The sequence below is a fragment of the Cydia amplana genome, chromosome 12 (assembly GCF_948474715.1).
Source record: "Cydia amplana chromosome 12, ilCydAmpl1.1, whole genome shotgun sequence".
NCBI classification, from domain to species: domain Eukaryota; kingdom Metazoa; phylum Arthropoda; class Insecta; order Lepidoptera; family Tortricidae; genus Cydia; species Cydia amplana.
Window position 1 is genome coordinate 5,541,695 of NC_086080.1, and position 23,771 is coordinate 5,565,465.

The 23,771-nt window shown below is 39.2% G+C and overlaps 2 protein-coding genes across 4 annotated transcripts in view; one reads left to right on the forward strand and one right to left on the reverse strand.

Moving 5' to 3' along the window:
* LOC134652818 (uncharacterized) overlaps positions 1–23,771 on the forward strand; it is a 326,718-nt gene continuing 302,947 nt past the window's right edge. The window contains exons 1-6 of one of the 2 annotated variants that reach the window (XM_063507997.1): positions 1–301; positions 1,596–1,818; positions 2,741–2,980; positions 3,579–3,905; positions 4,305–4,436; positions 5,517–6,085. In XM_063507997.1, the coding sequence (XP_063364067.1) occupies positions 194–301; positions 1,596–1,818; positions 2,741–2,980; positions 3,579–3,905; positions 4,305–4,436; positions 5,517–6,082 (1,596 nt within the window). In that variant the 5' untranslated portion in view covers positions 1–193 and the 3' untranslated portion in view covers positions 6,083–6,085. Of the gene's footprint in view, positions 302–1,595; positions 1,819–2,740; positions 2,981–3,578; positions 3,906–4,304; positions 4,437–5,516; positions 6,506–23,771 lie in introns of those variants that run through there. The other variant, XM_063507996.1, reaches the window with a different exon arrangement.
* LOC134652848 (peroxisomal membrane protein PEX14) lies at positions 13,163–23,431 on the reverse strand. Of its 2 annotated transcripts, XM_063508041.1 has the most exons (5): positions 23,226–23,431; positions 22,125–22,388; positions 21,103–21,314; positions 18,197–18,403; positions 13,163–13,361 (listed from the first exon to the last, which is right to left on the reverse strand). In XM_063508041.1, exons 1-5 carry the CDS (start codon positions 23,274–23,276, stop codon positions 13,355–13,357), a joined length of 741 nt encoding a protein of 246 aa, XP_063364111.1. In that variant the 5' UTR covers positions 23,277–23,431; the 3' UTR covers positions 13,163–13,354. The 2 variants fall into 2 exon arrangements, with proteins under 2 accessions (XP_063364111.1, XP_063364112.1); XM_063508042.1 differs by lacking the exon at positions 13,163–13,361 and having other exon boundaries at positions 18,193–18,403.

Sequence of the window (23,771 nt, forward strand, 5' to 3'; positions counted from 1 at the left end):
AAAAAAAAAAACAGTGTCGCCATATTGTTTTTATAGCGATCGCGCTCCGTGCTGGGTGTAAACAAATTTACTAAGTTTTAGTTATTTTCAGTTCGTTCCAATGGATGTCATAAGTCCCGTATAATTCGTGGTCTCATAGACATGAAAAAACAGGAAGTGCCATAACTTACAACTTTATTATCCGGACATTAACATGCTAGAATCTCGATTTGTGTTTTTGTTTTTAGTTGTTTATTCATCTCAATATGTTTCTGCTTCGGGGCCGTTGTGTGTTAACCAGACACAGAAGTGTACAACTCAGGTATGTATTTAGTATGAATTTCAGATCTATTCATCAATGATGCGTTTATTGATTTTCGTACCATACCTACTCGGATAAATACTTTTGACGTTCGTCGTAATAATTTATCTAAACTTGCTTCATTTTCCTTGTTTGGTACTTATGATGAGATTATTTATTTAGTCTTCTTAGCACGATCAATGAATACCACAAGTGTAGGTCTAGTAAGTTAAAGCATATTACTTCAGTTTTATAATTGCTCTGTTACTGCAATTGCGTCATGGCTTTTCTGTTTTGGTTTTGGTTTAGCTGATGAGTCACACTTCGATAACCAGATTATATGAGAGAATACGTGAAAGTACGAATTTTGTTTGATATAGACAAAAACGAAAGAAATCTTACTATGTAAAATCAAACTTAATGAGTCCAAATGTCTTATATAATACCTCTAAAATGTATCTATTTTATTTAGGTTAAAAAGCTCATATTTAAAAATGTATACCTAGAATCTAGATAATGAACAAAGGAAATAACATTTACAATTATTAAAAAGATACTCAGAATTATATTACAAGTGCTACCAATTTTAAATTGATCAAATTTCAGTCCATGAATTAAATACTTGAACTCTTGAGCTGTTTCAGTGAATGTTCTCTTTGAATGTGTTATCTGATTGTCTGTGTGTAGTTTTGCCTTTAGGTTTCCCAAAGTTTAAAAAAATAAATACATTTTAAACCATCCTTGGATGGACATTGGAAGTACCTAAATACTTATAACAAATAAAGACTTGTCCTATTTATACATTTGAGAACCACTTCATGGTTCCAAGAATCACTAATGGTCCACAGACCACTGGTCATCTTCCTCGCATTGTCCCGGCATTTTGCCACGGCTCATGGGAGCCTGGGGTCTGCTTGGCAACTAATCCCAGGATGTGGCGTGGGTACTAGTTTTTACGAAAGCGACTGCCATCTGACCTTCCAACCCAGAGGGTAAACAAGGCCCTTATTGGGATTAGTCCGGTTTCCTCACGCTGTTTTCCTTCACCGAAAAGTGACAGGTAAATATCAAATTATATTTCGTACATAAGTTCCGAAAAACTCATTGGTACGGGCCGGGGTTTGAACCTGCGACCTCCGGATTGCAAGTCGCACGCTCTTACCGCTAGGCCACCAGGTCCACAGACCACTGGTAAAAAATAAAAATTACCACACTAAGCCAGTAAAGTAGCTCCATGTGTACTGTAAAAATTATGTATACATTAACAGCATTTCTTAATTCACCCAGAGTATGAAGCATCATACACTTCTTCCAGGTTCTTGGTCAAAGAAACAATGACTACGCCTCCTGCACCGTAGAGTACTTCAACCGAGAGGGCTGCAACAGCATGAGCTTTGGTCCGATCACATCCAACGCCCACATCGGTGGAGTGATGCTGAAGCCGCACATCTTGAGGAGGGAGATCAAGCAGGGCTTGCTGAACTACAACCAAAGCTACACTGTGCTCAATATTACGTTCAGCAATATTAAGTGGAAGAGTATGTTGTATGTTTTAATACTATTTCTTGTTATCTATGTACATTAAGTAAAAGTACAATAAAAATAAATGGCGATGAAGTACATCACTGGAAAGATTAACCTATAGGAAAAAAGTACTGAAGAATAGTAACCCCTCTTCTGCATAGGTACAGTATATATTATAAACTTTACAGAAAGGAGTACAACCTAGACAATTTTGCGAATTGTATATTGCTTCTAAGATTTGATGTATACACAGACAAGTAACTCATCTGTATAAGTTGTATAATAACATTAATAACCCCCTTCTCCCCCTTTTTAGGGTTCCGTAGCCAAATGGCAAAAAACGGAACCCTTATAGATTCGTCATGTCTGTCCGTCTGTCTGTCCGTCCGTATGTCACAGCCACTTTTCTCCGAAACTATAAGAACTATACTGTTGAAACTTGGTAAGTAGATGTATTCTGTGAACCGCATTAAGATTTTCACACAAAAATAGAAAAAAAAACAATAAATTTTTGGGGTTCCCCATACTTCGAACTGAAACTCAAAATTTTTTTTTTTCATCAAACCCATACGTGTGGGGTATCTATGGATAGGTCTTCAAAAATGATATTGAGGTTTCTAATATCATTTTTTTCTAAACTGAATAGTTTGCGCGAGAGACACTTCCAAAGTGGTAAAATGTGTGTCCCCCCCCTGTAACTTCTAAAATAAGAGAATGATAAAACTAAAAAAAATATATGATGTACATTACCATGTAAACTTCCACCGAAAATTGGTTTGAACGAGATCTAGTAAGTAGTTTTTTTTTATACGTCATAAATCGCCTAAATACGGAACCCTTCATGGGCGAGTCCGACTCGCACTTGGCCGCTTTTTTTTAACTGTCGACATTCTTTAGAAAAAATGTATTTTATTTTTACGCATATTTTTCCTTCAGCAATCAAATTCCGTTTTGAAGAGCAAAGCAAGAAACCATTTAAACAAACCCACTGCAGAAACATTGTACTGTCAAACGAAGCCCACATAGATGACCAGTCGGTGCTCTACTATGACTGCTACTGGCCTGACAGCATCGACAGTGTGGGGCGCTCACATATACTGGACTTTGAGGCTTCGGACGACAACGTGGTTAACCGGGGACAGTATTACTTCAATGTTCCGTCGGCGCAAATGCTGAGTAAGTACACCTTGGTTACCGTGTGACTGATAAATGATTATGTTGTAATGGATTGGCTCAAAACACAGACACGTCGCAAATAAAGCTGCGTCAAAATCACAAGAACGATTTACATTTACATACTTTTTGGACGCGACCAAACTGGTCGGCAGTTAAAAACATGACGATTGAGTCAGGTCATTATTGGTGTATTCCGATTTATCCCCGCCATAGGTGACCGCCGCCGTAAACGAGGCCATTCCCATCTGTGCCCGGGAACGATATAGTATGTCTCTTTTTTTTGCTAACGCTACAACCCTCTTGGGAACCACGCTACAAGTTGGGAACTCTTGGCTTAAATATACTCATAGACTAGGAATCCTCTAGACTGAGCATAGTAACGCTACCCCCTCTGCCACTTATACGGTAGTTTTACTCCATCTTCGAGTCAATCCCGTGCCGTGATTGGTCCGTGTCTTTGAACGGACCAATCACGGCACGGGATTCGCTCACCTCGTCCCCCCGCACCCCCGTATTTGTGGCAGCATCGGTTTCATGAAATAATTGCTCTAAACTCAGTCTAGAGGATTCCTAGTCTATGAATATACTTTAATTACAGGCAACACCGTCAATGCATCAAACTGGAAACCATTCGTCTACCTCGAGATACTCTCCGGCAAAATCCGCCTCCACATAATGGCTCCGCCTAACCAAGTGAAGATAACCTCCTACCGCATTCAAGTCCTCAATGAATGCAACGGAAAGGAGCATGACATAGTGAAAAGCCAAGTGTTACAGCTACAGAATTACACCGATGAAGTGACCTATGATTATAGTTTGTTGGGGACACCGGGGTCTTACTATTTCGTAGTGACCCCACAACATGATGGGTGTAAGGATGAAGTGAGGAAGTGCCAGGTTGTAGAGAGTCCCAGGTTCAAAATCAGTGAGTATCCGGTTTCACAATGTCAATTTTAGAAATTGAGATAAAGACAGCTTCTGCTGAGTTTGACTGAAAAGTGCAAAGTTTAGTTTTCATAAGTAATTTTTATTTATTTATAAAAATTTATGGCGTTATACGGCTGCTAACTTAATCAGTTGATGATCGTCGTTTGTTCCTATCTGTCGTTATGCCATAGAGAGGGACAAACCATGATCATCAGCTGATTAACAGACGTTTATAAGAATAACGCCGTTACAATTATTACAGTCCAACACAAAAGTGAATTGTTTTTATTTTCGATCGGAATTAGAAAGCTTTTATTCTTAATTCAACTTGAATTTAATTAGGTTGTATATTTTCAAAATAACTTAGTTTAGTACTAAATATCACGTACAATTGCAGGCAACAACGTGCAAAGCTTCAATATCTGCATAGCCAGCATCTCGGCCCTAATCGTGGCAACTCTGTTCGCCTACTACATAGTGCTGCGGGTGCTCCGGCGCTATTGGTGCCGAGACTACAGGCTTGCTATGGGTAAATGGCTTTATTCATTTCTTAGTATGTGGCCTTATTTGACATTATAGTTCGTTTTTTTAACATTAGAAAGAACTTAAAAGAAGGCAAGCGATTTTGACATGTCTAACCTAATTTATTAATATCAATTTAACTTTTTAGTACGAAAGAGACGTATATATTATGTAGTATCACATAACTATTATTTCCGTAAGACTAATATATTTGTCTTATTAATATCGGTATCTACGTATGAGATCAGCAGACAATTATACCTACATGTTTCCTGAATACGAGTTCCGTGCGTTCTTTTTGTATGGCAAAAATGCGGTAAATAATTAAAAGATACCTACTATAGTTCGTTTTTTTTTAGCATTAGAAAGAACTTGAAAGAAGGTAAGCGATTTTGACATGTCTTTTAATTGAAAAACACTTTAAAAAAATCAAAAACTATTACTTATGAAAGCAGAAGACTATAAAAGATCGTATTAGATTCATAATTGTTACATATTTACCGTAACTTATTTTTAAAATGTGTTTTTCAATTAAAAGACACATCAAGATTGTTTACCTTATTTCTAATGCTAAAAAAAAACGAACTATAGAGATGGGCCGAATATGGACTTTGCCGAATACGAATTCAGTTCAGATCATACCGAATACGAATTCGGCCGAATATTCGGTTGGGCTAATACTGCCTAAAACGTTCGAACCGAACTGTTCGGCCGAATACGAACATTGAAAAATATGCCGAATACCGAATAATTATCGAATATTCGGCCAATCTCTATTTGACAAACTTTGCATCCTCAAAAACTTCAGGAAGTTCTTTAGAAAAGTCGAAGCAATATTAGTACTGTTAGTACATCAGCTTTATTCATCAACAATACAAGATTGTGTTTGAAATGCACTTACAATAAAATACAGTAAAGGTTCCGTGACACAGGCGCGTTTTCAGGGCGGGACGTGAGCGGGGCGCGCCGCTTTTACATATAAAACGCTCACGCGACGCCCGGAAAACGCGCCTGTGTGACGGAACCTTAAAATTTTAAACAATATGTACAATACAATACTAGGTACTATCTTTCACTTCATTTACAGCTCAAGAGATACCAGCCCCAACGAAAGTTCTAGTCATCTACTCCCCGGCCAACCGTCTCCACGCCGAATGCGTGACCTCGTTCGTGACCTATCTCCGCGCAGAATTCGGCTTCGAGATCATGTACGACGGAGACATATCCTCCACCTCAGACCAGGATCCCTACATCTGGGCCGCTGAGGCCTTCAAGATAGCCACACATGTCATGTACATAGTCGGCCCCGCTGACTTAACCAACCAATACAACAACATCTACGAAAAACCAATCCTCAGCGCTCATAAAAACTTGGACAACCTCCAACTTTCACTGCTCAAAGCGAACCGAGGATCTAAAAACCAGAAAGCTGTTATCAATGTGATCTTCGAGTACTCTAACGGACCTATACCGATGGAAACTAAGCATGGGAAGACATTCTATCTACTAAAGGAATGGAACAAGCTGATTTCTTATTTGTCAAAGAATTTGCTGCCAAAGAAACAGCTGGTGCGGACGGAAAAAGGCCGGTGTTTGCTGGAGGATCTGACCAAGGCTAAGAAATTGCTGAATAGCAGTAATTTTAATGTGTAAATTGTTGGTTACGGGACGTATTTGGAAAGATATGGGATGTAAATCAGAAGATATAGATACAGGTATGTGCAATGAAGATTTAGGTTAACATTATCGCGTTATCTGTATAGTTATGGTTAAAACTAAGAACGATCTATCATGGGATACTAGTATTTAATTCGAGACAAAAAATTAAAGTAACACACAGATTATCTATTATGGCTATGGTTCTTGATTTTGACTAAACTGAATCGCGTTACGAAGGTGTTATATCGTTAGGGTCAGTGGTTTAGATGTGGAATTCTATTCTCAGGCAGGCCTGAAAAAAAAAGCATTGGTTTTTCAATATTATTCAGAAAACTTAGTTTTTCGTGCTGGCAATGTGATCAGTACATATTACAATTATGTTGTTCGTTGCCACAGTCTCTTGGGTCACGGAAATAATAGTTATATCGACACGAGTTGCGAATTACCTATTCGCACGTGTATTGAACAACGTTTTACAGTACATATGGCACTTTAAAGTTTCGACATACGCACGAAAAGTGCTATTTTACGCACTAGTGCGGAAAAGTAGCCCCATATGTACTGTAAAATATTTAAATAAATAAAGAATACTAATCTAGCACGAATAACTTTGTTTTCAGTATCTTGTTTCTACTAAGGTGGGATGCGAAGCTATCAAATGTTTCAAGGAAAAATTGATATTTATTGTGTTTTGTGTCTAATTGTATTGATGTTAAGAACATATTCTATTCGGTATTGGGGCACTAGTATTCGGCATACATATCACTAACACTACTAAGCACTCACTTTTCGTTAGTCAAATTTAAATATGGTAACTTCATATTGGTATGGTAAGCGGTGGTGGCCGAGTGGATATGACGCCCGACTTTCAATCCGGAGGTCGCGGGTTCAAATCCTGGCTCGTACCAATGAGTTTTTCGGAACTTATGTACGAAATATGTATTTGATATTTACCACTAGCTTTTCGGTGAAGGAAAACATCGTGAGGAAACCTGCATACATCTGCGAAGAAATTCAAAGGTGTATGTGAAGTCCCCAATCCGCATTGGGCTAGCGTGGGGACTATAGCCCGAGCCCTCTCGCGCGTGAGAGGAGGCCTGTGCCCAGCAGTGGGACGTATAAAGGCTGAATTATTATTATTAACTTCATATCATACTCATATTTAAATTTTACTGACAAAGAAACATATTTAATGGACGAAGTTAAAGTTACAATTGCAGTTGTTAATCTATCAACGCTTTTTGCATTTAGAAATAAAAATAATTGATATCACCTGCGCTCCAATACCCAAAAAAAGAGAGAAAAGAAAAATATGTGTTAAAAACAATATTATGTGATTGTTGTTTATAATTGTTGTAAATTCTTCAAATCCCAGTTTTCAAACATACCGCTTTTTTAAGTTACTTATTGATAGATATTTTTTACATGAATGAACAATTGGTACTACATAAATGATCAATATGCTACCTAACTTACGTATTTTTGTACCTAACATAAGAACAAAAAAAATGTTTTCTCCTAATATGATGAATGTGGGTATTTATGAGTTTATAAAAACATACTGCTAAGGTTCCTTATATCTTTATTTGATGTTGTTCCCACACTATATGAACCTATATGTGGATTTTAATATCAAAAGGATGTGAACTTATTATTTAAACCTATACTTATTAACGAGAATAGAATAGAAAGTTCTTTATTGTTTATCATTTTTGTTACATACAAATATGTCCGCCAAAAGTGTGCACTGAATGTGTTTATTAACCCTTTACCAGGCCAAGGGATATATATTTCCCACATACGGCACTTCAAACATGTGTTCTATTTTCGATCAGTAAGACTGACATTCGATTGTCATTTTTGAACTGTCAACCTGGTATAGTTTGTAGCTTCCTAATAGAGCCCGACGGCTAATCCTATTGTCTATTGTTAAGTAAAACCGCTCGTGCCACGTGCCACAACCACCTGCATAAAAAATCGTTCGTTCACTTTACCCAGGTAATGGAATTACAACTCCTATGGAAATTGCAATAAGATTCAAAATGAACTAATGGATAAACATTTTGTTAGGATGTGTGTGGTCCGTTCAACTCCGTAACCGAAGTACTGAGTGCCGGCGAGTCGAACGCTACAGACCCAGTCTAAAATGTGTCATCGAGATGCGTAACAAAGGCGCGTTATCGGAGAGCGCACTGGTATTTTGAGCGTTGGACTAGCCCGCGTTCAGGTGCCAAATAGAATAATGAAGACCCTTTTTTGCAGATAAGTAGCACGTGCGGTTTTACTGAACAATAGACAATAGGATTAGCCGTCGGGCTCTATTAAAAAGCTACAAACTATAAAGGGTTAATGCGTGACAAGCTAAAGGCCAGTGGCCATCACATATAATTACGTCGGAGGGGTGCTGACCTGCAGCGAGTGTGGCCGCACATTTGCTGCAAAGATTGGCTATGTCAGTCACCTGAGAGCGCACCAGCGACGCTCTCAGCAGTAGAAAGCAGTCACTGTGGCCGAAAACGGCTAGGAGATGATGAATTATATTGATAAAACTCAATTATACGAACTCTACTTTCTGAATAGTCCGCACTTAAATTTGCCAATAAATATTCTAGCTAATTTCATTCAAATAACTTATTTTCCCTTGTCAAACAAAGCGGTATGTGTCTCTTTCATTGTATCTTGACTTGTTGATCTCAATTCCAAAACTGTTGGAGTAACGTGTTCTATATCTTTATACAAGACTTTCAATTAAGCTCAATATATACCTTTGTGATGTATTTTTATAATATAGAATCGTATTATTATAATATCTGTGTTTCATTTCTCGTTCGGACGTTATCATAATCAGTGCCGGCCCGAGCCCTTGATCAGGGTAGAGCGAAATCGGGTTTTGGCGCCCTTCGTTGAAGTTTTCAAGCGTAGGTATTTTCCACCACCATTGTGGCCATTAAACCCTAACTCTGACTTGACCAGACTTGAAATTTTGGATTTTAAGTATGTGATTATAGCTTACTGGATGACGAAAATTTCTGCGTTCTGGTCTTATCCAGAGGTTCTCAAATAGGGGCCTGAAAATGCGGCAAAATGGTTCCAGTAAAGGATGGTACGGCAGTGTTTGCTTCGCGCTCGACTTGGCGGGGTCACTGCCGTGCCCCCAGATTAACCATTTAACCGCCAGACGGCGAAGGAATATGCCATGCTCCCGACGCCAGACGATCGCAATTATTTAAGCGAAATTGAACTTTACGGAGTCCCGCGTAAATCCCTATTACATTGGCGAAGTTGTCGGCTATAGCCGTCGTTGGCGTCCGTGGCAAGACTTTTCGATGACGGCCACAACCGACTGTGGCGGTCAATAGGTTAATCGGTCATAGACCACAGAGCAACATAGACCTAGGTGTATATGCATACAGTTCAATTTTAGTTTTGACACTTCGGTGACGTGGCGTTGGCGTCTGAGAGACAGCTTTTGTGTTTGACGCGGCGTCGAAAAGGTTAAGAATAAAGACGCGTCAAGATCATTTTGAACACCTCGCCCGCTTAGCAAGTATTGCTGCTGACTGCACTAGAGTGCAAAAGTAAATTAAAAGCACATATATTTATCATTGGTTTATTTATCACTAAAATATTAGACACCCTAATATTTGGAATGGGATATTATGTCAATTATTTTGTCGAATCAACTTTTTTCTATTATTAACACAGTCATGACTATTGGCTTACTAATATAGTCCTTGCTAATAAAAAGCATAAAGCAGAGTACCAGGCGTATTCGAATTTTACTTATTCGATCTGTTTCCGATATGATACTAATCTGACAGTTTTTGTTTGAAGAAATGGCAGATCGGTATCGGAAACATATCGAATAACTAAAATTGAAATACGCCTGTACGTATCGACCAGAAACCATCGATTTGACTATTTTGGAAGCATACCGTGTTATATAAAGTCAATTGTGGCCAGTGCGTCCATAGGGACAAAACAAAACAACAACAAAAAGTTGATTCACACATTTATCTAAAATTTCTAAGTCATGATTACAGTACACAGAATACTGAGCAACCCCGGAAGCATGTGTTAAAAGCATTAGTTTCTAGATAAAAAAAAAATGAATTTACTAACATTTTAATTTGGCTCCGCTATTTTAAACAGGTACTTTATAAATAATAAACAAGACAAGATAATACTAAGATGAAGAGTGCAGCAATACATTACATACCTAGGGAGGTGAATTCGTGAATGCTCCAGATCGCAGGTGTTTGTGGCCCGAACCGAAGGTGAGGTCCACAAATATGCGATCTGGGGCTTTACGAATTACCGCCCGTGGTTTGTCTAAAGTTTTACGTCTTACCTTGGCCAGGAAGTAAGATTTTCTCCTAGCATAGCGGGGAGAAAATCTCACTTACGGGCCAAGGGCTAGGGTGACGTAAAATATTGAAGCGCTATACGTTTGATAATCCAGTTACTACTTTTGTACATGTATTGGACGTCGATATTAAACTTTCGTGAGACATATTTTAAACAGTTTATACGACAACGGGTTTACTCACTTGAATTTTTAGTCGCTATTGGCGACATGTTCAGTGCACGAGTTGCAGTCGCCGCGAGCACTCGAGCCTGAGGATGGACCCCCGAAGGGCCCTAAACATGTCGCCAATAGCGACTAAAAATTCAAGTGAGTAAAACCGTTGTCGTATAAACTGTATTGGACGTATAACGCCATCTACCTCAGCTGTCAAAACTGTGGCTAAATTAATGTACATTATTTCTTTATCTACGTTGCTTTTGAATTGTAGGTAAGGTAGGTACAAAAAATATCATCGAGTTTCTAGTTACAGAAAAGACAAGTAAATATTTGACAGTGAACATTAATTTTAAATTTTAAATTACAACACTCATGGAATTTCCTTTTGTCGTTTCTATCGGGAATTTTCTAATTTAATTATTTACTTTAAATTTGTAATTTGAATTATTCAAAATATAAACTTTGAACAAATTAAATTATTTTCTGAAAATAATTTAATTTGTTCTAATATATTCAAAATATATTATAATAAGTAGCTATCTCCCGCTTCCAAGTAATAAAAAGTAGTAAACAAATAATAACAAGCATTAATCTAAATTCTACGTTAACCCTTTACCAAGGTATATAATAGTTTGTCAAAGAACTGTCTCATTTCAAACATAGACAGAGAGAATCATACTTCTTTGTCTTACTTACCAGCACCCAAAAGAAAAGGATGTGTATAGTTTTTTTTTGTTCTTATTTACTGACAAATTTGGTTTGACAAACTATATATTTCCCCCATACCATACGGCACTTCACACATGTGTTATATTTTCGATGAGTAAGACTGACATTCGATTGTCATTTTTGAACTGTCAGGTTAACCACTAACCTAAATAACTAGTACGAGTTATACAATAATTAATAGTTTCATGTTATCCATGATTGTTCAATTGACAATACATTAGAGATGCACCGGATATCCGGTTACTATCCGGTATCCGGCCGTTATTTTAGTATCCGGCCGGATACCGGATAGTAAAATTAACACATTTTGGGGTAAAAAATGGAATCTAAAAAACAGTCACGGTCATAATCGAATCAGTGTATTCTTTTAAAAGTGATAAATCTCGTTACGAATGTTACGATCCTAGAAATGTGTCCGCGCGAACGTTCACTACGAAACAGGTCGAAACCTGCACGACGCGCACCTGCAAAACTCAAAATATAGGTATAGTTCCGCCGGCCGAATATCCGGCGGCCGGATACCGGATATTCGGCCAGTGTCTTGGCCGGGTACCCGGCCAAACAACTATCCGTTGCATCTCTACTATTTACCGGCAAACATTGTATCAAATCGTACCAGTTATTAATTTTCACAACACCTCTTTACAATTAATACAAATTTTCATCTAATAAAACCATAATAGCCCAATCACAACACGAATAAAAATCCTATGAAATATATTAATTCGTAATACATTATTTATGTCAAATATGCTCAACAATAAAAAGGTTCCATCTTCTATTTTTTACAACAAGGGTTATTTTAACGGCCCAAATCCACCAGCCAGCATGGAAAAAAGTGGTAAAATACTTAACATATAGCTGGTCAACCAAATCTTGTCAGTAAAAAAAGGCGCGAAATTAAAATTTTCTATGGGACGATATCCTTTCGCGCCTACATTTTTCAAATTTGCCGCCTTTTTCTACTGTCAAGATCTGGTTGACCAAGTATAGGTAAAGGATTTTAATATATTTATAGTCTGTCAAGCCGGATATGTCAGTAGCAATGTACAGCAAACTAAAGTATGGTATCCCTAGGAAACGAACAAAAAGCAGCAATGTACATCGAACAACGATGAAATGTAAACAAAACAGTTCCACAGATAAGATATAAATGACACGCGATTTTCGAACAATTCAAACGTACATAGTGTTGCTATCCCGCGATTTTTCAAATTTGCCGCCTTTTTCTACTGACAAGATTTGCTTGACGAAGTTATAGCAATACATTTTAACCCTTCAGCTATATTTACTTGTTAAAAAACATTTTGTTTAATTTAAGTGGGTGTCAGTTAGTACAACTTGTCACACTGTCAATTTGCGAGCAAATTGCCTGTGTGACAGTAGAGCTCTAAAGATCGGTTTTCGTAGGATAGCGGTGCCGTCATCTAGCGGCCGCCTCCATACAAATACTACGACATCCATATTTAGCCGTATTATTTAGTATGGAGACGGCCGCTATATCCAATATATCCTAGGAAACCAGAGCATAACAGCATTTTGTGGCATTTTAAAATTAAGCTCTCCATGTTGTATCAGTCCTAAGGCCCAAGGTCCTACCTATAGTACCTATTCAGTTCGAGGTAATTTAAACCCTGTTCAATTGGAACAGAGTCGCTTTTGCTTTGTTTCGTTCAATTTTCAAACAACGCAAAATCAACTCTATTTCCTACAGTTTAAGTATAGTTGTATACTTAAAATTTCTAATTTCAGTGGCAAATTTTTTGGTTGTTTCCTTTGAATGGCTGGGCTGGGTTTATATGTAGCCTTCTCAGTTGATTCGGTAAGTTAAAATGATTCTACCATAATCTTAAACCTTACTGCAAAGAGATAAGGTTCATTTTTAAGGTTAGGTCTGATGTGATGATGTCATTGTGATGTTTAGAACCTATTTATCTTGAGAATGGTGCCCGTTATCATTCTGCAGGACCCAGTTGGACTAGATCGATATCTTGGTAGCACGGCGATGGGCTTCATGTGCTGAAATAAAGAAAATATGAATTATCATAAATATTTATTCAAGATACATAGTATACACTTACAATAATAGGGTATTTGAGAATTTTTTATCAATGGTATCAGTCGATCAGGTTTGTTTTGAGGATCAAATGTATGTATGGGACCCATTGTCGTAACGATTCGGATATCGAGAGAGCTCTGGCGATCAGAGCTAATATGATAGCTCGCAGGTTCAGTCGGTGTACAGCGCAAGTTAAAATTACACTATTCCGTGCGTACTGTACATCGCTGTATACCTGCAGCTCATGGTCTAGATATACGCAGGGTTGGATCAATAAATTGCGGGTGCAATATAATGACGCGTTCAGGATGCTGTTGCGGTTGCCGCGGCATTGCAGCGCGTCTGGCATGTTCGCGGACGCTCACGTTGACAGTAGACATGGGCTAAATGTGTCAGTAGAGGGAGAAGATTGATTTTTATCATTGGGATGTGTATCGCTCTTTTATATCTTTATATCCGTGTGTAACAGTCGTCCCGCTCGCAACATCGGCACTTGCTGACTTTGAGTCATGAGAGAGAGAGAGAGAGTAGTTATTATAACGTGGCGACATTGTTTCTTTCATTTTGTATCATGATATAATATTATTCTGCGGCAAAACGCAGCCAGTATAATAACAACGCTAATATAATCATGCTATGTCCAAACAACTTTAAGCTTTAAACCTTTATGCAATAGAACTCATTAACCGAATTAACTCATCTTTGCAATTTGCATTGCATCCATATATATCCATATCTACAGTAGGTATCTAGTACTCGTTCTCGCGGAATAGCGAATGACGCGTCCGAATCTGTCCGAACGACCGCTGTCGCTCGTTCGTGTTACTTCGGTCAAAGCGCGACCGAGACTTCGCTTATCGCTTTCATAAATCGTTGCCGAGGGAGTGAGAGGTACGGATATACTGATACTAGGGTTTGCTCCCGGTACTGAGTTTGTATGGCGAGAACCGGGAATTCCCGGGAATTCCCGGTTCTCGCCATACAAACTCAGTACCGGGAGCAAACCCTAACTGATACATTCGGATTCGTAGGGACAAGAAGAGTGATTCATGAAACGGGAAAGATATATATCTTTTTTATCTATCACTCCGGAGTTACCCATGTCTAGTTGACAGTTTTCATGCGACGCTGCGCAAGCGCTGCGCCGCGACGCTCCGCAGAGTCCGTGACAGCCGCCACAGCCTCCTGAGCGTAGTAGCGGGGAGGTGGGACAGTGGCCTAATCAGGGACTGCTCCTCGCTTCACTTAGGTTTAGGTACTAATATGTATAGTTGTTTAAGTATTTTCTAGTTACTAACAAACTATGGACACTTACGTCTGAAATAAATGCATTTTTTTTAATGTATGGAAAAAAGGAAATTGCGATTTTGTCGGTGAAATATTGCATTTATGATTGTTGCCATACAATCTTTTTTAAATAAAACGCAAGGAATCGAATGGTACCATGATTTTTTCCTATTTGGAAGTTTTTCTTTTAACTTTAAGGTCATTTATTTTTTTATTATTCCCATATATTTTTTTAGTTTCCAATGTATTGTGATAAATTGCTCATTTTCTATCTATTTAACTAGATTTAGTTATTAAATTCAACATGTGTCCACAACCCTACTGATAATCATTATCATTAAATTATGGAGAACTTCGATCTGCTGCTAACTGTATTTTACAGATATCGCTACATCTTATAAAACAAAATCCCTCGCCGCGTCTGTCTGTTTGTGTGTATGTTCGCGATAAACTCAAAAACTACTGAACGGATTTTCATTCGGTTTTCACCTATGAATAGCGTGATTCTTGAAGAAGGTTTAGGTGCATAATTTGTTAAGGTTTTCTGAAACCCGTGCGAAGCCGGGTTGGGTCACTAGTAAATTAGTAATCAATATTCATAGGCCAATCAATGTATATTTATTTTTCCTTTAATCATAATTTAACCAAGCTAAAAATAAATTACGCCAAATAAACCAATCGTGCCTTATTGATGTGACAAAAGGATAATGAAAAACAGCGAAATAAGCTATCACTTACCTCTAATAAATATCAATAACCAAAGAATTTATATAACCATTATATCTTTGTCTCAAACACGCAAACAATGTCAAACACGATAAAAATGTTATTTAACAAATGTATTTACGGTAGATGCAGCTAGGCGCTCTTCTAAGGCGCATGGTAACCTAGTTGACATAGCGGCGGGCTGGTATCCTGGAGTGGCGAGTTCAAGTCTCATCCGAGACGGTGAGTTTTTTCTTTTCTAAGCATTGTGGTAGGTATCTTTGCAGACGTTTCTGATTAATATAAATTAAAAACTGAAATATATGACCTATATTACAGAAAAAGCCCTCCAGTGGTGAAAGTAATTAACCAGATATATCAAAAAATAAGGAAAGTACCAAGTTGAAAAAAAAAAATTTTTCTAAGTACATAAAACTGCAACTACCGATAGGTTGTTGACACATGTTGAATTTTATAATGAGCAATTTATCACAATACATTGGAAACTTAAAAAGAATATGGGAATAATAAAAAAATACAAGACCCTAAAGTAAAAAAAAAAACAATTAAACTTCCAAATAGGAAAAAAATAATGGTACCATTCAATTCCGTACATTTTATTAAATAAAATATTGTATAGCAACAAATATACATAAACGCCATATTTCACCGACAAAATTGCAATTTCCTTGTTTTCCATACATCGAAACGGCTTCTAACGTTACATGGTGATGTCACGATGCATTGCCATTTTGTTAGAAGCGTTTCGTCAGTAACGTGCGGGTGCCAGACTTTGACTGTGACTTTTGTATTGCTTTAAGACAATGGGTCCCATACAGACATATCGACTACCGTAAAAACGGGACCCTATTACTAAGACTCCGCTGTCCGTCCGTCCGTCCGTCTGTCACCAGGCTGTATCTCACGAACCGTGATAGCTAGACAATTGAAATTTTCACAAATGATGTATTTCTGTTGCCGCTATAACAACAAATACTAAAAACAGAATAAAATAAAGATTTAAGTGGGGCTCCCATACAACAAACGTGATTTTTGACCGAAGTTAAGCAACGTCGGGCGGAGTCAGTACTTGGATGGGTGACTGTTTTTTTGCTTGTTTTTAGGGTTCCGTACCCAAAGGGTAAAAACGGGACCCTATTACTAAGACTCCGCTGTCCGTCCGTCCGTCCGTCCGTCCGTCCGTCTGTCACCAGGCTGTATCTCACGAACCGTGATAGCTAGACAGTTGAAATTTTCACAGATGATGTATTTCTGTTGCCGCTATAACAACAAATACTAAAAACAGAATAAAATAAAGATTTAAGTGGGGCTCCCATACAACAAACGTGTTTGACCGAAGTTAAGCAACGTCGGGCGGGGTCAGTACTTGGATGGGTGACCGTTTTTTGCTTGTTTTTTGTTGATGGTGCGGAACCCTCCGTGCGCGAGTCCGACTCGCACTTGGCCGGTTTTTTTTGCTTGTTTTGCTCTATTTTTTGTTGATGGTGCGGAACCCTCCGTGCGCGGGTCCGACTCGCACTTGGCCGGTTTTTTTCATTAGCGGGCGCCATTTTCAAAATTTATATAGGTAGCCTATGTCACTACTTCGGCGACGGCTTCTATGGGGTTTCTTGTCTTCCGCAACCGCCTCCGTGAGAGGGAGACAGCACGAGAGACACGAAAGAGTGAAAGGGAAGAAGATAGACTCACATGATCTCCAGACTGCTGTCGCTGTTCTTAGTTGCCTGCTCCCCTTCACTAGAGTTGGAACCGCCGGACTCGGGAGCGTTGGCTGCGGCTTCTATGAGGTTTCTTGTCTTCCGCAACCACCTCCGTGAGAGGGAGACAGCACGAGAGACACGAAAGAGTGAAAGGGAAGAAGATAGACTCACATGATCTCCAGACTGCTGTCGCTGTTCTTAGTTGCCTGCTCCCCTTCACTAGAGTTGGAACCGCCGGACTCGGGAGCGTTGGCTGCGGCTTCTATGAGGTTTCTTGTCTTCCGCAACCGCCTCCGTGAGAGGGAGACAGCACGAGAGACACGAAAGAGTGAAAGGGAAGAAGATAGACTCACATGATCTCCAGACTGCTGTCGCTGTTCTTAGTTGCCTGCTCCCCTTCACTAGAGTTGGAACCGCCGGACTCGGGAGCGTTGGCTGCGGCTTCTATGAGGTTTCTTGTCTTCCGCAACCACCTCCGTGAGAGGGAGACAGCACGAGAGACACGAAAGAGTGAAAGGGAAGAAGATAGACTCACATGATCTCCAGACTGCTGTCGCTGTTCTTAGTTGCCTGCTCCCCTTCACTAGAGTTGGAACCACCGGACTCGGGAGCGTTGGCTGCGGCTTCTATGAGGTTTCTTGTCTTCCGCAACCGCCTCCGTGAGAGGGAGACAGCACGAGAGACACGAAAGAGTGAAAGGGAAGAAGATAGACTCACATGATCTCCAGACTGCTGTCGCTGTTCTTAGTTGCCTGCTCCCCTTCACTAGAGTTGGAACCGCCGGACTCGGGAGCGTTGGCTGCGGCTTCTATGAGGTTTCTTGTCTTCCGCAACCGCCTCCGTGAGAGGGAGACAGCACGAGAGACACGAAAGAGTGAAAGGGAAGAAGATAGACTCACATGATCTCCAGACTGCTGTCGCTGTTCTTAGTCGCCTGCTCCCCTTCACTAGAGTTGGAACCGCCGGACTCGGTGCGTTGGCTGCGGCTCCTATGGGGCTACTGTCTTCCACAACCGCCTCCGTGAGAGAGAGACAGCACGCGAGAGACACTCAAAGAGTGAAAGGGAAGAAGATAGACTCACATGATCTCCAGACTGCTGTCGCTGTTCTTAGTCGCCTGCTCCCCTTCACTAGAGTTGGAACCGCCTGACTCGGAGCGTTGGCTGCGGCTTCTATGGGGCTTCTTGTCCTCAACGGCGGCTTCTGTGGAGGTTGCTTCTTCGGACTGGCGCTGCCAGGCCGGGATAGACGGAGGCTCGGACCGGGTCTTTATTGATGGGAATTGGTTCCTGAAATACGTTTGAGATAATTATTTGTGAATTATCGAGTGTAGGTTGCATTTTTGCCTGATTCCCGTTTCGTTAAACTAAACTACTTCGTTTAATAAATAAATAAATAGCAGGGGTCATAAATAAATAAGTAATAAGGGTAGTAATAGTAGTAGTAGGGGTCGCACTGCTATAGTTTGTCAAAGGACTGTTTCATTTCAAACATAGACAGAGAGAATCATACTATCGTTGTCTTACACTAGTACAGGGTTGGGCAAAATACTGGCTTCCACGTATTTGAAATACAAATTACAAAATACATTTTTAAAAGTATTTGAAATACAAAATACAAACTACTTTGGTGACGGGTATTTGAAATACAAAATACAAATTACAGTGTTTAAAATAATGTATTTCAATTACAAAATATACCTTTATTTATTTTTTTGTTTAGCATTTAGTTTAAACGTTAACGAATATCCTTTCATATAAACTTATAGGGTCATTGCGCTAGTTTTCGTCCAGCTCTAGTTTACGTCCACTTGACGAAATTTGAATATATACCTACATTCCTGCACAAATTTGGACTGATTTCAATCCTTATGTCTAAGGCGTCTAAGCAATATATCTGTCTACATATAACAATGATATTTCGCAAAAAGGAAGCGCTGGTGGCCTAGCGGTAAGAGCGTGCGACTTGCAATCCGGAGGTCGCGAGTTCGAACCCCGGCTCGAACCAATGAGTTTTTCGGAACTATGTACGAAATATCATTTGATATTTACCAGTCGCTTTTCGGTGAAGGAAAACATCGTGAGGAAACCGGACTAATTCCAATTACGGCCCTAGTTTACCCTCTGGGTTGGAAGGTCAGATGGCAGTCGCTATCGTAAAAACTAGTGCCAACGCCAATTACTGGGATTAGTTTCCAAGCGGACCCCAGGCTCCCATGAGCCGTGGCAAAATGCCGGGACAACGCGAGGAAGATGAAGATTTCGCAAAAAGTAGTAAATTAAAAATGAAATATATATTTGATAATCCGTCAAGTCGTCGAAAACTACTGCAATGACCCTATCCCCTAGATTTAAACGAAAAGTTCCACGCAGAAGTTGACCTAATATAGATCCAGTATCCAGCCAATGAAAATTGTATCTCGGCTGGATCGGAGGTTCGCGGTCGGCTCACAGCTTGTGCGAGACATTTTAGGATTATAGAATTTAATAAAATGTATTTATAGAAATGTATTTTGAAGCTTGAAGTATTTGAAATACAAAATACTAAATACATGTGAGTGCAGTAATTGAAATACCAAATACAAAATACTTTTGAGGTAGTATTTGAAATACAAATACAAAATACTAATTTGTATTTCAAATACGTATTTCAAATACATGTAATTGAAATACTGCCCAACCCTGCACTAGTACCAGCACCCAAAAGAAAAGGATGAGTATAGTTTTTTTGTTATTATTTACTGACAATTTGGTTTGACCAACTATATCTGCGTTGTGTGGTACTGTGGTAGTTCAGTTACGAATTAGGGAGCGTAAAACTACAGCATAAATTTCCATTTCATCTCCAATTTAAATCGACCCTTAGGAATAGCTGCTCGCACCGATAATTTACGCTCTCGTTGTACCATCACGCTCCAGGATTGTTACGCCATTTAGGGTCCTAGCTAAATTGGATTTTTCCATACTTATGCTATCGCATGTCCAATTTAGCTAGAACCCTAAATGGCGTAACAATCACGGAGCGTGACTGTACAGTAGAACTATTTACCCTACAGCAAGACGCAAATGAGGGTAATGTGTTTATTAGTTGTTTTTATTGCGTAGGTGTTATCTATTATGTTATCAGGGGATCTAGCCAAGACGCCAATCGTTTGCGATACGACAAGAAACGCTTTCTGTCACTCTATCACTGTTAAATATTAGTGCGATAAAGAGATAGCGATTAGTTGTCGTAGCGCGAACAATTAGCATCTTGGCTAGGCAGGCACCCGGTTCTATTACCGATTCGGTGCTAAAATCGACCGGATTCCCAATTTCTAAAGTAGGTTTAAAGTCAGCGACATCTTATCACACACACACTTATTGGTTGCTTGGTTACCTATTTCCTATACAAATTATACAACTTTATTATCACTGAATAGTTACTTTGCTGTTTTGAAACTTATGTATAATGCATAAGATTTATAATTGAATATTATGTTTTTAGATTTATACGCGTACTTAATTAGCGGTCTTATCTAAATTAAGCTATTGAAGCAAATCGTTTTGAGTACGATTGATTATTTCCATTGTTATGCAAATGTTGGCGCATGTGCAGTCAGCAGCAGAAGTTGCTAAGCGGGCGAGGTGTTCAATATTACCTTGATGCACTCTTATTCTCTTAACAATAAAGTCGCGTCAAGATAATTTTGAACACCTCGCCCGCTTATAAACTTCTGGGGCTGACTGCTGACTATCTAGTCCAGGGCTATCCAAAGCCCGGCCCGCGGGCCAAATCCGAACGAAGCGTTCCAATCAGGCCCGTCGACAGCGTTCCTATCCGGCAAGCGGGAGCCAGGCTCCAGATGTTCAGCCCTAACAGCAGCAACCAGACACATCCCTCCCCTCGGTCCCCCCCACCCCAGTCTAGTCCATAGATTGGCCCCAACCCAACCAAATTGTTCCAAGAAGATTATGAAGTTAACTGTGAAGTTGGTTAAAAAACTCACCTATTCAAGAGTATTCCTTTAACCGAAGCAATGTCAGCCTTCAGCCCATCCAATTGCGTCCGTAAAGAGCTCTGTGCCGAAGCCTGCATCTCACCTCGCAGTGACGTCATACTCGTGTTCAGTATGTCCAGGGATTTGCGGACTTCATCGAGACATTCGGCCGTCGTTTTGCGTTTCGGCTCCTCGACGAATAGGATGTGACGTATGCAATTCTGAAAGATTTTTGATAGTTGAAAATTATGAAATAATATCCCACCACACCGGAACTTTACACAGTGTATACGAAATGCCAATGACATGTCTTATGTTTACATTTTGCTGTGGTAAATCCTTATCCTTAAAACAAGATAGTCGAACGAGAGTAGAAACAAGTGAGGTGTCATTATAATCATCACAGTTTCATAGAAATTTGACATTAATGATGACATTGCCACACTTTGTCATTATTTAGCTAAGAGGATTGCTTTTACATCATTTATAAAGAATCGAAAATTCGGTTTTGCTCTAGTTACGGCGAAAACCGAAACCGAACCTTTAGCAGAAACACATGGTATAATAATCCACCTGGTACTCTCTTCCGACCACGTGACTAAGCCTACGTCATCATGCGACAGCGCTATATAATAATATGCGATAGCGTTATATAAAGTGGAAATGTTATTGTGACATAGGCTTGTGTCCTTGGAGGATACAACTAAACGGAGTAGCCATTAACAGGCTTTCCCCTCTGTCGAAAATAGGCGGCCAACGGTCATACACAATGTATGGACTGACGTTTATCTGACATGGCTATTTTTACGTTACGCATACATTTGACGTTCCCCTCCCCCGCAAAAATCGGCAGACTGTTTTGTACAGAAAATTACAGACATGGCGTCTCCGTTTGATTATATCCTCCAAGCTTGTGTCACTCTGGGAAGAGAAGACAATGTTTTATTAGACTATGGCAGAAACATGATTTTTATACTGAAACGTGCCAGAACCAAAACTTCGGTTGAACACTAATTAGAATCAAAACTTACCTTATACAGCCAGTAGCAACCATAAGCGAACCCCCCATACACAAGTAAAGGTAGAATATGTTCTCTAAACCATGACTGCCTCGAGTGCTGGAAAAACATCAACTCCGAGGTCATTGAAGGTCCGTCTAACATCTCGCCACATTTCTCAACTGCCTTGGCTATTTCCAAGTCTGTGAGGCCTTTGGCACGGAGAAACCGCTCCTTGCTTTCCATGGTGCATCGGTTCACATTTGGGTTTTTAAGGAAATTTACTGCAGTTGTTATCTAGAAGAAGGAAATAAGGTAACGCCTTAATTACATTGTTAAGGAAATATTTATGACAGTGTTGTATATATGTAGATATCCCATTAATTCAACAATATTCACAACTTCTTCTAAACACTACTCTCTCTCTCTCTCTCTCTTCCAAGCTATGTATCCCACATGGTGATGAGGTCAGCTTTCCGTGTCTTTCGCTTCCACTTCGCCCTATCCTCTACATCACTTTCAGATACTTTGCACTCAATCATATCTTTTAACACTACGTCTTTCCATCTTGTTTTCGGTTTACCTCTGCCTGTTTTACCGGGGATGGAAAAACGTAGTGCTAAATCTACTAGTGCTTCTAAATACTACTATAAATTGTATATATTGTCGTAATAATGTTATCTAGCTCTTTTCAGTAATAATACAATCAAACTACAAATAAAAGAACAGTAGGAAGTGATGCTTATTGTCAGTTTGCAAACTTCTGTATCACTGTGTTTCTAATCGCAATAACTAACACGTCCTCTGATATTCTAAATAGTTACAATTGAATTACTAATGGCTAATTTTAAGTATGCCTAAATGTTTCTTCTACAAATAACACATACAAATGGGGCTTTCACTATAATTTATACAGTATTTTATTCTAATTGAGTTCTCATAACAACTCAATCGCGGAAACGAAAGATAAAATTTTAAGCTAAAGAGCGAAGGTCGATGTAAATGATTTTACCAAGAAAGCAGCTGCTAATACATTTTAGTACATCTTTTCATTTTAAAAAGGTGCATCATATTATCAGAGTATAAATATATATCTTATTGATTGCTACAAAGAGAAAAAGGTCAAATAATTACCAAATTCTCCCGAACTTCTGACGCCGCATTTACTAAAGCATCTGCCGACATGTTTGTCTTAATTTAATTTGTCAAACTTTGCAGCAGGAACTTTAAACTCACAGAAATACTTGTTCTGCGATACTTGGTTATTTTAATGTAAAGTAAACATAATAATCACAATCGCAAAAATATTAAAATGCTAATGGTACAATATGACTTGACATGACACTCAATGCAATGACACTGACAGAGCATGAGAGCACAGAGTATACAAGCGAGCACCAAATAATGTACGGCCATAATAATGGCCGACTCTACAGCTTGGCAAAAAAAGAGTAGAAATTAAAAAGTGGCAACATTGTAGTGTCGTCCCTTTCAAACCAATCAATATAAGAAAACGGGACGACACTACAGTGTTGTCACTTTTTAATTTCTACTCTTTTTTGCCAAGCTGTAATCACTTCGACGAGACCTCGACGACCGGAACCAAAGAGTAGTATAATCTAGTGAGTATTATAGCTGGTCAAGCAAATCTTGTCAGTAGAAAAAGGCGCGAAATTCAAA

Coding starts and splice junctions, on each gene's coding strand:
- LOC134652848 (XM_063508041.1), bottom strand. CDS start 23,276: ATGTCGGCAGATGCTTTAGTAAATGCGGCGTCAGAAGTTCGGGAGAAT. Junction 22,389..23,225: donor CAGAAGTTCGGGAGAATTTG/GTAATTATTTGA, acceptor TCCTTCTTCTAG/ATAACAACTGCAGTAAATTT. Junction 18,404..21,102: donor AAAGGAATACTCTTGAATAG/GTGAGTTTTTTA, acceptor AACGTATTTCAG/GAACCAATTCCCATCAATAA.